The sequence below is a fragment of the Schistocerca nitens genome, chromosome 3 (genome assembly GCF_023898315.1).
Source record: "Schistocerca nitens isolate TAMUIC-IGC-003100 chromosome 3, iqSchNite1.1, whole genome shotgun sequence".
Lineage (NCBI taxonomy): Eukaryota > Metazoa > Arthropoda > Insecta > Orthoptera > Acrididae > Schistocerca > Schistocerca nitens.
In genome coordinates this window covers 830,914,484-830,930,273 of record NC_064616.1, presented here as the reverse complement: position 1 = coordinate 830,930,273, position 15,790 = coordinate 830,914,484, and the positions used below count along the sequence as shown (strand labels likewise).

Below are 15,790 nucleotides of genomic sequence, written 5' to 3'. Positions count from 1 at the left end.
GGGCTACCTTGGCTCCGGTATAACAGGGATTACTTTTGAATGGAACCATTCCATGGTCGCCTTGTGGTGGGCGTTCGGTTTTCATTTGGCTGACCCATGTTGTTGTTGTGGTCTTCAGTCCTGAGACTGGTTTGATGCAGCTCTCCATGCTACTCTATCCTGTGCAAGCTTCTTCATCTCCCAATACCTACTGCAACCTACATCCTTCTGAATCTGCTTAGTGTATTGATCTCTTGGTCTCCCTCTACGATTTTTACCCTCCACGCTGCCCTCCAATGCTAAAGTTGTGATCCCTTGATGCCTCAAAACATGTCCTACCAACCGATCCCTTCTTTTAGTCAAGTTGTGCCACAAACTTCTCTTCTCCCCAATCCTATTCAATACCTCCTCATTAGTTACGTGATCTACCCACCTTATCTTCAGCATTCTTCTGTAGCACCACATTTCGAAAGCTTCTATTCTCTTCTTGTCCAAACTAGTTATCGTCCATGTCTCACTTCCATACATGGCTACACTCCATACAAATACTTTCAGAAACGACTTCCTGACACCTAAATCTATACTCGATGTTAACAAATGTCTCTTCTTGAGAAACGCTTTCCTTGCCATTGCCAGTCTACATTTTATATCCTCTCTACTTCGACCATCATCGGTTATTTTACTCCCTAAATAGCAAAACTCCTTTACTACTTTAAGTGTCTCATTTCCTAATCTAATTCCCTCAGCATCACCCGACTTAATTTGACTACATTCCATTATCCTCGTTTTGCTTTTGTTGATGTTCATCTTATATCCTCCTTTCAAGACATTGTCCATTCCGTTCAACTGCTCTTCCAAGTCCTTTGCTGTCTCTGACAGAATTGCAATGTCATCGGCGAACCTCAAAGTTTTTACTTCTTCTCCATGAATTTTAATACCTACTCCGAACTTTTCTTTTGTTTCCTTTACTGCTTGCTCAATATACAGATTGAATAACATCGGGGAGAGGCTACAACCCTGTCTCACTCCTTTCCCAACCACTGCTTCCCTTTCATGCCCCTCGACTCTTATAACTGCCATCTGGTTTCTGTACAAATTGTAAATAGCCTTTCGCTCCCTGTATTTTACCCCTGCCACCTTCAGAATTTGAAAGAGAGTATTCCAGTCAACATTGTCAAAAGCTTTCTCTAAGTCTACAAATGCTAGAAACGTAGGTTTGCCTTTTCTTAATCTTTCTTCCAAGATAAGTCGTAAGGTCAGTATTGCCTCACGTGTTCCAACATTTCTACGGAATCCAAACTGATCTTCCCCGAGGTCGGCTTCTACCAGTTTTTCCATTCGTCTGTAAAGAATTCGCGTTAGTATTTTGCAGCTGTGACTTATTAAACTGATAGTTCGGTAATTTTCACATCTGTCAACACCTGCTTTCTTTGGGATTGGAATTATTATATTCTTCTTGAAGTCTGAGGGTATTTCACCTGTCTCATACATCGTGCTCACTAGATGGTAGAGTTTTGTCATGACTGGCTCTCCCGAGGCCATCAGTAGTTCTAGTGGAATGTTGTCTACTCCCGGGGCCTTGTTTCGACTCAGGTCTTTCAGTGCTCTGTCAAACTCTTCACGCAGTATCGTATCTCCCATTTCGTCTTCATCTACATCCTCTTCCATTTCCATAATATTGTCCTCGAGTACATCTCCCTTGTATAAACCCTCTATATACTCCTTCCACCTTTCTGCCTTCCCTTCTTTGCTTAGAACTGGGTTTCCATCTGAGCTCTTGATATTCATACAAGTGGTTCTCTTCTCTCCAAAGGTCTCTTTAATTTTCCTGTAGGCAGTATCTATCTTACCCCTAGTGAGACAAGCCTCTACATCCTTACATTTGTCCTCCAGCCATCCCTGCTTAGCCATTTTGCACTTCCTGTCGATTTCATTTTTGAGACGTTTGTATTCCTTTTTGCCTGCTTCATTTACTGCATTTTTATATTTTCTCCTTTCATCAATTAAATTCAATATTTCTTCTGTTACCCAAGGATTTCTATTAGCCCTCGTCTTTTTACCTACTTGATCGTCTGCTGCCTTCACCACTTCATCCCTCAGAGCTACCCATTCTTCTTCTACTGTATTTCTTTCCCCCATTCCTGTCAATTGTCCCCTTATGCTCTCCCTGAAACTCTCTACAACCTCTGGTTCTTTCAGTTTATCCAGGTCCCATCTCCTTAAATTCCCACCTTTTTGCAGTTTCTTCAGTTTCAATCTGCAGTTCATAACCAATAGATTGTGGTCAGAATCCACATCTGCCCCAGGAAATGTCTTACAATTTAAAACCTGGTTCCTAAATCTCTGTCTTACCATTATATAATCTATCTGAAACCTGTCAGTATCTCCTGGCTTCTTCCATGTATACAGCCTCCTTTCATGATTCTTGAACCAAGTGTTAGCTATGATTAAGTTATGCTCTGTGCAAAATTCTACAAGGCGGCTTCCTCTTTCATTCCTTCCCCCCAATCCATATTCACCTACTATGTTTCCTTCTCTCCCTTTTCCTACTGACGAATTCCAGTCACCCATGACTATTAAATTTTCGTCTCCCTTCACTACCTGAATAATTTCTTTTATCTCGTCATACATTTCATCTATTTCTTCATCATCTGCAGAGCTAGTTGGCATATAAACTTGTACTACTGTAGTAGGCATGGGCTTTGTGTCTATCTTGGCCACAATAATGCGTTCACTATGCTGTTTGTAGTAGCTAACCCGCACTCCTATTTTTTTATTCATTATTAAACCTACTCCTGCATTACCCCTATTTGATTTTGTATTTATAACCCTGTAATCACCTGACCAAAAGTCTTGTTCCTCCCGCCACCGAACTTCACTAATTCCCACTATATCTAACTTTAACCTATCCATTTCCCTTTTCAAATTTTCTAACCTACCTGCCCGATTAAGTGATCTGACATTCCACGCTCCGATCCGTAGAACGCCAGTTTTCTTTCTCCTGATAACGACGTCCTCTTGAGTAGTCCCCGCCCGGAGATCCGAATGGGGGACTATTTTACCTCCGGAATATTTTACCCAAGAGGACGCCATCATCATTTAATCATACAGTAGAGCTGCATGTCCTCGGGAAAAATCACGGCTGTAGTTTCCCCTTGCTTTCAGCCGTTCGCAGTACCAGCACAGCAAGGCCGTTTTGGTTAATGTTACAAGGCCAGATCAGTCAATCATCCAGACTGTTGCCCCTGCAACTACTGAAAAGGCTGCTGCCCCTTTTCAGGAACCACATGTTTGTCTGGCCTCTCAACAGATACCCCTCCGTTGTGGTTGCACCTACGGTACGGCCATCTGTATCGCTGAGGCACGCAAGCCTCCCCACCAACGACAAGGTCCATGGTTCATGGCTGACCCATATAGTTACGTTACACACAGCCATGTTACATCCGACAATTCGGAGCTCTCTAACGGCAGAGGGCCGAAAATAAGTAGACATGAAGAATAAAGGTGTGGAATGTTAATAACGTTTATTTTATTTAAAAAGCTTCTAAGAGTTTTAATACAAAAAAACTCGGAGGCGTTAATTGTCGACATGCCCTCGCATGAAATATATTACTTCTAAATCATTTCAGTCGGCTCTCAGATACATATGACCTTCTGCAATAAAATGACTGAGTGAAGCTTTCAACTATGAACTTGAACAGATGAAACGACGACGAAACAGATACCGGTAAGTTGCCTTATTAAAAATTCAAAAGTCTGAGGTTCGATCCCCAGACAGTCCTAGAAATTTTATCTGTCAATTATCACTTCTTTCACCTCTCGGAGCAGCACCGTGGTTCCGAAAAGACGTTAAGCTCTACGTGCCCCAATAATTGGTTGTGAAAGTCAGTTCAAAGGTCAGAGGAACGCAACGGCATACCAGTTCCAACTGGACCACGTCTATTAAAGCACTGCGTTGCTCAAAACAACTTTCTATGCAAACATTAAAAAGGTGCTCGGCTACTCCTATAGATAAGAAGGCAAAAGAATACTGTCGTGAGTCAGATGTGACATACTTAAAAAACAAGATCTCTGATAACATGTTTTTAATATTTGCAAGCTACAGAACACCACATGTTCAAGACATTCTTATCGAAAAGGTGTTAAAATAATGGGTAAGTTACATAATCCTAAATCAGAGCAAAGACTTTAATCAACATAGAGGAATGGCAATAAGGAATACACTGAGGTGACATGTGTCATGAGATACCTCTTAATATTGTGTCGGATCTCCTTTTTCTCGGCGTAGTGCAGCAACTCGATGTGGCATCGACTCAAAAAATCGTTGGAAGTCGCCATGCTGCTTCGATAGCCGTCCATAATTGCGAAAGTGTTGCCGGTGGAGGATTTTGTGCACGAACTGATCTCTCGGTTATGTCCTATAAATGTTCGATGGGAGTCATGTTGGGCGATCTGGGTGGCCAAGTCATTCGCTAGAATTGTCCAGAATATTCTCCCATGGCGCGTTGTCACCCATAAAAATTTCATCTTGTTTGGGAACATAAAGTTCATGACTGAATGCGGATGGCCTCCGAGTAGACAAACGTAATAGTTTCCAGTCAATGATCGGTTCGGCTGGACCGAAGGACCCAGTCCATTCCACGTAAACACAGCCCATACCATTATGGAGCCAACACCAGCTAGCACAGTGCCTTGTCGACACCTCGGGTCCATGGCTTCTTGCGGTCTGCACCACACTCGAACCCTAAAATCAGCTCTTACCAACTGAAATCGGGACTCACGTGACCACGCTACGGTTTTTCGGCCGTTTAGGGTCCAGCCGATGTGGTCACTAGCCCAGCAGAGGCGCTGTAGGCGATGTCGTGCTGTCAGCAAAGGCACTCGCGCCGGTCGTCTGCTGCCATAGCTCTTTAACGACAAATTCCACCGCACTGACCTAACCGGATACGTTCGTCGTACGTCCCACATTGATTTCTGCGGTTATTTCACGCTGTGTTGTTTGTCTGTAAGCACTGACAACTCTACGCTAACGACACTACTTTCGGTCGTTAAGTGGGGGCCGTCGGCCACTGCTTTGGCCGTGGTCAGAGGTAATGCCTGAAATTTGGTATTTTCGGCACACTCCTGACACTGTGGATCTCGGAATACTGAATACCCTAACGATTTCTCAAATGGCATGTCCCATGCGTCTGGCTCCAACTACCATTCCGCGTTCAATGTCTGTTAAATTTTTACAAAAGTTCGTAGTATTAGAATACAAATTTCCGGAGCGTATTTGACGATTACCGTGTTTATAGTATCAGATCCAGATGTCTTGTTCCATTCGTAGTTTAATTACTTACCTCTAAAGATTCGTCTTTTACGATAGGGTCAAACGGAAGCTTGTTTCCATGAAAGCTGTATCTAATAGTACGAAGAAGACAAAAAGGAAACGATTCTATAGATTCAGTAGGAATGACTGTACAGCGGTAAAATACATTAATGCTTAAGCTATTATAAGTTGTGCATACCGCGAGCAGCATTGTCTCCGTAGAAGAAGAAAACGTCTATGCAACTCAGCTGCTTTACAAAGATGAGATGTTATCACAGAGTTTTCGTGGTAGTCCATTCTTATGCTCAACAGATAACTTCACGTCAGCTGAAACACATTTCACAACGATATTTTCTTACGCCTAAGTTTCATATCCTGGAGTTAAAGTCAGAAATGGATAGGGAAAAGTCGGCTGGATCGACACGCAAACCTTTTCGAAATTATATTTACATTATAATATCTTATGAAGCTTATGTTGGAATGTTCTTCACACAAAAAAATACTATGATACGTTATTTAATATAATTATAAACCGATGTGTCATAAGAATATATGTTCGTGAATTTTTTAAATATTTTTGCCACCATTTACATTTTGGTTGATTAATCTTTAGAGGGTTGTATTGGACATGAAATTGTAACGTGTAAAAAAGTCATTTTTGTTGCAGCAAACATTTAATTGGATTGTAAATGGTTATAAATTTGCATTTGTCCATCAGCTCATCTAGATTCTAAAACAATCTGTCGACATCTTCCTTGCTGAAATCTGCTGCTCGCTACAGACTTATAGCTTCAGCTGCCCTCATCTATAAGTTTCCACACCTTTTCATGAAATCATAGCAATAGCCTTTACTCCCTTCACTTATGTGTTTACGACAGATGCTTCATTTTCAGTTGCTCTGCATGTTTCTGCACTAAATTTAAGAATTCATCATTAATCACAGGCAGAAACTATCTAAATTTTTGACAGAATCGTTCAATATTGATTCCTGTTCATCACTGCATGTTCTAAGAGAAAAACCTTATTATTTTCTAAAACAGTTTTCATGACCACCTATTTGTTTTTCTGTAGAGTCTATTACATAATGTACTTCTTGGGACTGAATATTCCCTGCTCGATTCCCTGACTGTCATTTCGAGAAGTGTCTTTGCCTGCTGAAGAAACAAACCGTAAACATTTAGGTTTGTGTGCTGTCTGTTTTGTCCAATACAACCCGATATTGTTTTGTCCGTTACAAACTACTGAGGTAGTTTAACATTCCGGTTATTATTACTTGTGGCAGACATTGTAACTCTTCCTCAACAGGCCATGAAGGCCCAACGGTACTGACCGGCCGCCGTGTCACCCTCAGCTTATAGGTGTCACTAGATGCGGATATGGAGGAGCATGTGGTCAGCACACAGCTCTCCCGGCCGTATGTCAGTTTCCGAGACCGGAAGACATTGTAACAGCCTACAATATAAAGCTTAATATCATGTTCCTCTATATTCTTAATTCAAACTGCACGTGGATGGACGCCGATATTCTATAAGGTTGAGAAGCTTACGTACTGCATTTCATAACAAGAGGGTCGGAGATCTTGAAGTCCCAGTCCCACGAATGTGTCACCATCAACAAAGTCGGAGGGTGTCACTTCAAGGGACGCACTTTCGTTAACAGAAACTATAGTCTTTAAGGCACTGGACAAGCCATGGAACGGAGCGGGAATCAAACCCCAGAGAGTCAGCCACGTTCAAGTTTTCCGCGGTTGCCCTAAATAGATTAAGGCAACTGACAGCCTGCTTTGTTTGAAAAAAAACTCGGCCGACTATCTTCTCAAAGTTCGTCCAAGCCGAGCTTTTGCTCCGTCTCTAACGATCTCGTCACCTGCGGGCCTTTAAACTCGAATCTTAATTTCCTTTTTTTCAGCCTTTGCCAACCAGATACGGATTGTGAAAATCCTCCAGTTGTTTGCATTCTCTCCATCTCTACTACATAAACTCGTCATTTGGGGTTTTGTTTAGCATTTCCTCCCTTCAGAAAATTTCAGATATCTGCTGTCTCTTTTTGCCACTGTCCAGCCGTAACTATATCTGCTGTGCAAAGAACATTATCTCTGTTTACCGAAATACTTGTTTTTCCTACGTATATACTGTGCTAGAGATAAACGGAAATCAATCTCAAATTTGTGTTCACCAAGTACATGTAATTATACTGAGTTATGCAGCACTACAAAAAAATACTGACCCTTCTCAAAGTTTGCACTGAAAGTTCAGCTGGGGCATCAGTAAGCGATTCTTTTAGTTAACATTTATTTCTGCAACAATTTTAACATTTACAATATTCCTTAAAAAGTATAGAAATATACTTATGCAAAAAAATTTCCAACTAAAGAATCAAACATTTTGCAGGTACATACGAAAGCAGGAATTACTTGATGGAGCTACAGGAAAGGTGGCATTTGATGACAATGGTGATCGTATTAATGCTGAATATGATATTGTTAATGTCCAAGAGAACCAACGCAAAGTCTCAGTTGGAAAATATTTTTACTCGCACGTAAGTAGTCACTTGCTTTAACACAGACAACTGATTCTATCATTTATTCTCTCGTTTTCAGTCAATTGTGTCAAAAGAGCTTTTAGTCAAAGAATAACTTGCACTAACAGCTAAAAGCTGATTTTCTAAAAAAAAATTGTGCTACAAATAATTAGTTGCCACTTTATAGCCATAAGAAATGAGTGTCCATTTGTTTAATTATACGATCTTCTTGTCGCTTCCTCAAATAACTACATCTGTTATTTATCTTATGTCATCGTTTTACTGCATAGTATTCGAAGCTGGTAATATTTTATCTAAAATCGTTCCTTGTAAAAAATAGTAAGAAAAATTGTTCGCCTCCACGGACCATAGATCGTGCAGAGGTGGGGTGGCTTGCGTGCCTCTACGATACGGATAGCCATACCGTAGGTGAAACCACATTGCAGGGGTAACAATGGAGATGCCAGTCGAACATATAGTTCCTGAAGAGGAGCAGCAGCTTCTCAGTAGTTACAGAGCCAACAATCTGCATAATTGACTGGTCTGTCCTCGCAACATTATCCACCGTGCCCTTACTATGTTGGCACTGTCAAAGACATAAACCAATCGAAAACTACAGTCGTTACATTTCCCGCGGACATGCAGCTTTACTGTATGGCTCAATGATTATGGCATCCTTTTGGGTAAAATATTCCGGGGGTAAAATAGACCCGAAATGGATCTCTGGGTGCCGGCCGAAGTGGCCGTGCGGTTAAAGGCGCTGCAGTCTGGAACCGCAAGACCGCTACGGTCGCAGTTTCGAATCCTGCCTCGGGCATGGATGTTTGTGATGTCCTTAGGTTAGTTAGGTTTAACTAGTTCTAAGTTCTAGGGGACTAATGACCTCAGCAGTTGAGTCCCATAGTGCTCAGAGCCATTTGAACCATTTTGGATCTCTGGGAGGGCACTACGAAAGATGATATCGTCATCAGGCAAATCAAAGTGGTATTCTACGGGTCGGAGAAGGTCGATTAGGTAGGTTAGAGAATAGAAAAAGACAGAGGGACAGGCTTAATTCAAATATAATGGCAATTAGTCAAGTGCAGTGATAGGATGAACAGCACCTTTGGTCAGTTCAGTACAACGTTATCAACACACAATCCGATAGGGGTAGTGCAGGACAAAGTCTAATAATAAATAAGAAAATAGGAAAGCGGGTAATCTAGTATGAAAAGCATAGTGAACGGATTATCGTAACCAAAACAGAAACAAAGCTAACACCATTATAGTAGTACAAGTTTATATGACGACTACCTCCGCAGATGATGAAGAGATTGAAAGAATGCGTGATGAGATAAAAGAAATAATTCAAACAGCTGGGGAAGATAAAATTTAATTTTGATGAGGAACTAGAATTTCATGGTACGTAAAGGACGAGAAGGAAAAATAGTAGAAGGACAAAGAGTGGAAGAAAGGAATGAAAGAGGAAGTCGCCTGATACGGTTTCGTGCAGATCATAATTTATTAGAATTGCGAATACTTGGTTTAAGATCCATGAAAGAAGGTTGTATAAAATACCTGGAGACACTGGAAGGTTTGAGACCGATTACATACTGCCCAATCACACTTGTCTGTCCACCTGTCAAAAGCCTCAAGAACCACCTTTTGCAGCACAGACCAATGAGAGATGTGCAGAAAGGGAGTCAGTGAGGTTCTGGAAGGCATCGACAGAGATGTTGAGCTATGCTCACTCAAGTGCTAAGGTCAGCTAGGCTAGGTTTCTCAGCTGAGGATCCATGGTGCGAATAGCCCTATCGAGGTCATCCCACAGATTCTCGATTGATTTTAAATCCGGAGAGTTTGGTGGCCAGGGAAGTACAGTAAACTCATCCCAGTGCTCTTCAAACCACGCATGTAGACTGCGAGCTGTGAGACACGTTGCGTTGTTCTGCTGATAAATACCGTCGTGCAGAGGAAAGGCAAAAAGCATGTAGGGATGGACACGGTCCTCGAGGATAGACGCATACTTGCGTTGATCCATTGTGTATTCCAGAGTGACGAAATCACCCAGGGAATGCCACGAAAACATTCCCTGGACTATGACGTGTGCAGGGTGTCTGCCTTCAGACGTTTCACGCCGTGCACGCCAACGGCCATTTGTCCAATGGAGCACAAAACGTGATTCGTCAGAAAAGGCCACCTGTCTTCATTCAGTGCACGTCCAGCTCCAGTACTGGTGTGTAAATTCCAGCCTCTGTCGCTGATGAACAGCTGTCAGCATGGATGCATGAACCAGGTGCTTACTTCACTGGCCCATACGTAGCAACGTTGGTGGAATGGCTCTTGAGGAGACACTTGGTTCGTCTGGGCCGTCAGTTACTCAACAGTTGCACGTCTATTTGCTCATACAGATCTCTGTGGCAGTCATGCACCCCTGTCATCTATGTCCCATGGTCCACCACAGTTGCCTCAGCACTGGTTTTGGATAGTGCAATGTTGTCACGCATGGTATACTTCAGTCACAGCGGCACACAAACAGTTTAGAAATGTAGCCGATTCGGAAATGCTTCCACCCTTGACCCTCATGCCCATTTGGACGTCAGATACACTGATGAGCCAAAACATTATGACCACCTGCTTAATAGCTTGTTTGTCCACAATACCACAATACATCACTGATTCTGCGTATCAGGGATCCGACAGTTTGTTGGTGGGTTTGTGGAGGTATGTGGCATTAGATGCCTACGCATAAATAACGGGCCACTGATATGCATATACAGAGATGGCCCTTGACAGCGACCCAGATGGGTTCCATAGAATTTACATCAGTCGAATTTGGGACAACGACGTGAGTTTACTGTAACGCTCCTCAAGCCGCTGTAACACGGTTATGGCTCCGAGACACGCACAATAATACTGCTGAAAGATGACAGCACCACTAGGAAAGACATCTAGCATGAAACATGTGTGTGAGTAGATAATATATCGCTCACAGTATATTGATCGAATTTCCAGCAGTAGAAACTCCCTTGCATCGAACACCACAAAGGAGTCTGTTTAGAACCCCACTACAACTACACAGCTGCATACATGCCACTCTTCATTGAATTCACTATTAATCCAACCTGGCCGGCCGCTGGTGGCCGAGCGGTTCTGGCGCTACAGTCTGGAACCGCGCGACCGCTACGGTCGCAGGTTCGAATCCTGCCTCGGGCATGGATGTGTGTGTTGTCCTTAGGTTAGTTAGGTTTAAGTAGTTCTAAGTTCTAGGGGACTTATGACCTCAGCAGTTGAGTCCCATAGTGCTCAGAGCCAATCCAACCTGGTAAGAGTACCAGGGTGACAAGCAATACCCGAAGATCGTTTCAATAAGTGTTTTTTGTAATCCATATCATCTTCTGCGGATGAATTAGACTTCCACATGCAGTCATTCTATATATTATCTCAGTCTGAACGACTATCCCATAGGTAGTGTAGCCGAAAAGTAATGGACATTGTCACCCATTTATGTGCAATAGCTACATTTACAAGCATTTTTCTAAGGAACAAGTAGCATTATGTGTTTAATTCCATCCTGCAAATTATCATTATGCATCTTTGGGAGTAGATGAGACTTAACAGAACATAACACCATACTCTTCAGTCAGGAAGATGTGTATCGGGGTACTTTTTTTTTTGTTCTATAAGATGACTATTTAATCTTAAATCTCTCCCGTGTCCAAAGTACCATGTAGGCTAGTATGTCTATTGTGGTATGTCGAAGTACCATCAGAACACTAAGAATAAGATGTAGGCAATCTGCTAAAGATAGCCTCCAAACACTATACTTGCCATTTTATGCATACTGTGACTCGCTACCCCAGCAGTGCTACATGTATCTTTGTTTATTTTTTTCTACTGGTATAAAAAAAATTGAGCTACAGCTTCAGCGTTACATGTATTTGGTTTCTTTCTTACTCAACATTTTTAACAGAGAGTGGTTTAAGTCTGTTCCATACAGTGGTTCTTTTTCTTAAGGCCTATGAAATAACATTGCTTCTGTCATAATTCAGTAATATCTACAACACATACAGAATAACACTGCTTAATAACAATTCGGCAATATCTCTACTTGATAGTTTTGTGCTGAAGAAATATGTTTCTCCCGCCTTAATATAACATTTCTGTATCACTACGATAACCCTCCGCAATGTCAAATTCGAACTGTCTCTTCCATAGTAACAAATGAGAGATTAAAAAATCATGTTCTTTTTAGCGAAGGAAAATGTAAACGTTTCCGAATCCATAAGCTAGTAGTCATCTACATAAAGCCATTGCAATAGTCCAGGTTGGTGATTCATTTTAAGTTCAAATGGTTCAAATGGCTCTGAGCACTATGGGACTTAACAGCTGAGGTCATCAGTCCCCTAGAACTTAGAACTACTTAAACCTAACTAACCTAAGGACATCACACATATCCATGCCCTAGGCAGGATTCGAACCTGCGACCGTAGCGGTCTCGCGGTTCCAGATTGACGCGCCTAGAACCGCACGGCCACACTGGCCGGCATTCATTTTAAGGTCAGCTGATTCTGCTTTATATGGATTTCTTATATTCCACCTGCTTCCATCTTGATTTCTCCTAATATTCCAGGTCTGTTCCCTTGTAAGGAAAATGGTACACTGTCTCTAGAATATCTCGACTTCCCCCATTAAAGTATTGATGTATGACGTCATACTTCTGTCCTACACCGAGTGCTTACATTAAAAAAGTCTGGCTCTTCTACTGCCAGTTCCGATTACATCCATTGTGTAATGGTTTTTACTAAGTCAATATGTCATATTGCTGTAGGCAGCACTATATAATTTATATGTTACGTATGATTTTTTGTGGTGGCAGAATCAGATTTTATTTCTTCTACATGAAACATACCCCAATACTGAATCTAGTCACTACTAACTGAGTGAAATGTACATGACACAAAGCTCTTGTTACTAGATCACATGGAGCTGTGCAAAATAGGTCTTAACAGTAGTATTTTTCTGGGCACAAAATAATGTTTTTAACCCCGTGTAAGACTGCATACATTGACAGGACAGTGGTATTGCCTGTCACTTCTATATTTCGACACTAAAAACTCGCGATTCCTTAATGAATGTCAGAAGGACAGATATGACATTAAGAACAGATCTACACTACTGGCCATTAAAATTGCTACACCGCGAAGATGACGTGCTACAGACGCGAAATTTAACCGACAGGAAGAAGATGCTGTGATATGCAAATGATTAGCTTTTCAGAGCATTCACACAAGGTTGGCGACGGTGGCGACACCTACAACGTGCTGACATGAGGAGTTTCCAACCGATTTCTCATACACAAACAGCAGTTGACCGGCGTTGCCTGGTGAAACGTTGTTGTGACTCCTTGTGTAGGGAGGAGAAATGCGTACCATCACGTTTCCGACTTTGATAAAGGTCGGTCGTAGCCTATCGCGATTGCGGTTTATCGTATCGCGAAATTGCTGCTCGCGTTGGTCGACATCCAATGACTGTTAGCAGAATATGGAATCGGTGGGTTCAGGAGGGTAATACGGAACGCCGTGCTGGATCCCAACGGCCTCATATCACTAGCAGTCGAAATGACAGGCATCTTATCCGCATGGCAGTAACGGATCGTGCAGCCACGTCTCGATCCCTGAGTCAACAGATGTGGACGTTTGCAAGACAACAACCATCTGCGCGAACAGTTCGACGACGTTTGCAGCAACATGGACTATCAGCTCAGAGACCATGGCTGCAGTTACCCTTGACGGTGCATCACAGATAGGAGTGCCTGCGATGGTGTACTCAACGACGAACCTGGGTGCACGAATGGCAAAACGTCATTTTTTCGGATGAATCCAGGTTCTGTTTATAGCATCATGATGGTCGCATCCGTGTTTGGCGACATCGCGGTAAACGCACATTGGAAGTATGTATTCGTCATCGCCATGCTGGCGTATCATCCGGCGTGATGGTATGGTGTGCCATTGGTTACAGGTCTCGGTCACCTCTTGTTCGCATTGACGGCACTTTGAACAGTGGATGTTACATTTCAGATGTGTTACCCTTCATTCGATCCCCGCGAAACCCTACATTTCAGCAGCATAAAGCACGACCGCATGTTGCAGGTCCTGTACGGGCCTTTCTGGATACAGAAAATGTTCGACTGCTGTGACCTTCTCCATATCTCTCACCAACTGAAAACGTCTGATCAATGGTGGCCGAGCAACTGGCTCGTCACAATACGCCAGTCACTACTCTTGATGAACTGTGGTATCGTGTTGAATCTGCATGGGCAGCTGTGCCTGTACACACCATCCAAGCTCTGTTTGACTGAATGCCCAGGCGTATCAAGGCCGTTATTACGGCCAGAGGTGGTTGTTCTGGGTACTGATTTCTCAGGATCTATGCACCCAAATTGCGTGAAAGTGTAATCACATGTCAGTTGTAGTATAATATATTTGTCCAATGAATACCCGTTTATCATCTGCATTTATTCTTGGTGTAGCAATTTTAATGGCCAGTAATGTATGTTACAACGTATTCTCCCTTGCGGTAGGTCGTGACCAAGTATTTGGCAGCCGGGCAAAAGGCCCTCGTTCGCGGCCCGCCACGTGACCAGCTACAGTGGTGGCACAACGCGAAGTGACCACATCTCTGTTGGTGCAGTGAGCTTGGCATACAAGAACAATAACCATTTGTTCATTTGTTCCAGTACCGGCGTGCCGTTCGATGACTGTGCCATGTGTCCGTGGGTGGGTGAGGAAGGCAGGGTGAGGGCGGGGGGGGGGGGGGTCCAGTCATGTTGCCAATAGGTCGCGTCTCGGCACCGGGGAAATGCGTTTTAATAAAGTGCATTTCCTCTACCATTCCCTATCCTACACAGTGTTTGGAGTGCGATTTATTGCCCGTGTGCTACGCAGTGATATACTGACTTCGGCAGGGCGGTAGGCGGCCATCCAATGGCGCAGTGCTGAGCAGCAGCAGCAGCAGCAGAGCACGAGCGATGGTGTAAAGGTACTGCTGACTGGGCGGGGTCTGCAGATCACAGTCTGGCAGCGTCGGTCGTTGTTCAGTGACTGCTAATAGGTAGGGAGAATGCAGCAAGTACATATTTGTTGCATTGCTTATATTCTTTTATTAATATATGGTGCTGTGCTAATGTGATGCAGTGCTGGTTAAACGTGTTTTCTTAGAATGGAGGCTTAGGTATTTGGGGACATTATAGCAACGTGCTGTTCTCCACGCCCTCGTACTCTTACGGTTTTATGGACAGCCCCGGAGGATTCATGGTGTCCATGTAATTCGCTCCGCGAAAGGTAACACGGAGGCGAAAATTGATATCAATGCTCTAAGGAATTGTAATATTTAATTAAGGACTATTTATCGTGAATATTTTCGAACGTACTTCCTCTTCGTTGGGGTTCCTCCTTGACAATTTTTAAAGCCTGGTTATTATCCTTTAGTCATCGAACTATCATCACGATGATTTCAAATCGAGGCAATCAGGATACTGTAGGTATTACCGTCTGTAACGTCACTACTGCAGATAATCCATGTGGTGTTGTCTTGCACGGAGCGTCATTGGTTGCAGGTGAGCAGCTCCTGGTTGCTGTGGATGAGTGATACAGGGGAAAGTACAGAGAGAGTTTAGGAATGTTACGAGGGAGCTGTGCACTGCAGTTGGTGGATGTTCAGTGTATTAGCCTCGGATTAATGGAATATGAGGTTATGTAGGGAATGATTGGGATGACGCGGAGGTGATGAGCTGAAATAAGTGTAGTGAGGAAGGAACTAGCTAAACTTATGTGTCGAGTCGGCTGAAAATAAAGTAAAATTGGCTGTGGAAGAAGGTAGTTTTTTATTTAAGTGGAAAATTGTGTGCACAGCAAGGTTTATTTGGGACAGGATATAAGGACGTTAGAAAGGGTGGATTTTCTGGAGAACAAGGGGTATGAAACCTCTGATGTCTTCAGT

The 15,790-nt window shown here is 42.9% G+C and overlaps 1 protein-coding gene across 1 annotated transcript in view; it reads left to right on the top strand.

Moving 5' to 3' along the window:
• Positions 1-15,790, top strand: part of LOC126248855 (glutamate [NMDA] receptor subunit 1) — a 613,579-nt gene that overhangs the window by 459,920 nt on the left and 137,869 nt on the right. The window contains exon 9 of the mRNA XM_049950286.1: positions 7,681-7,828. Within this exon, the coding sequence (XP_049806243.1) occupies positions 7,681-7,828 (148 nt within the window). The remainder of the gene's footprint in view (positions 1-7,680; positions 7,829-15,790) is intronic.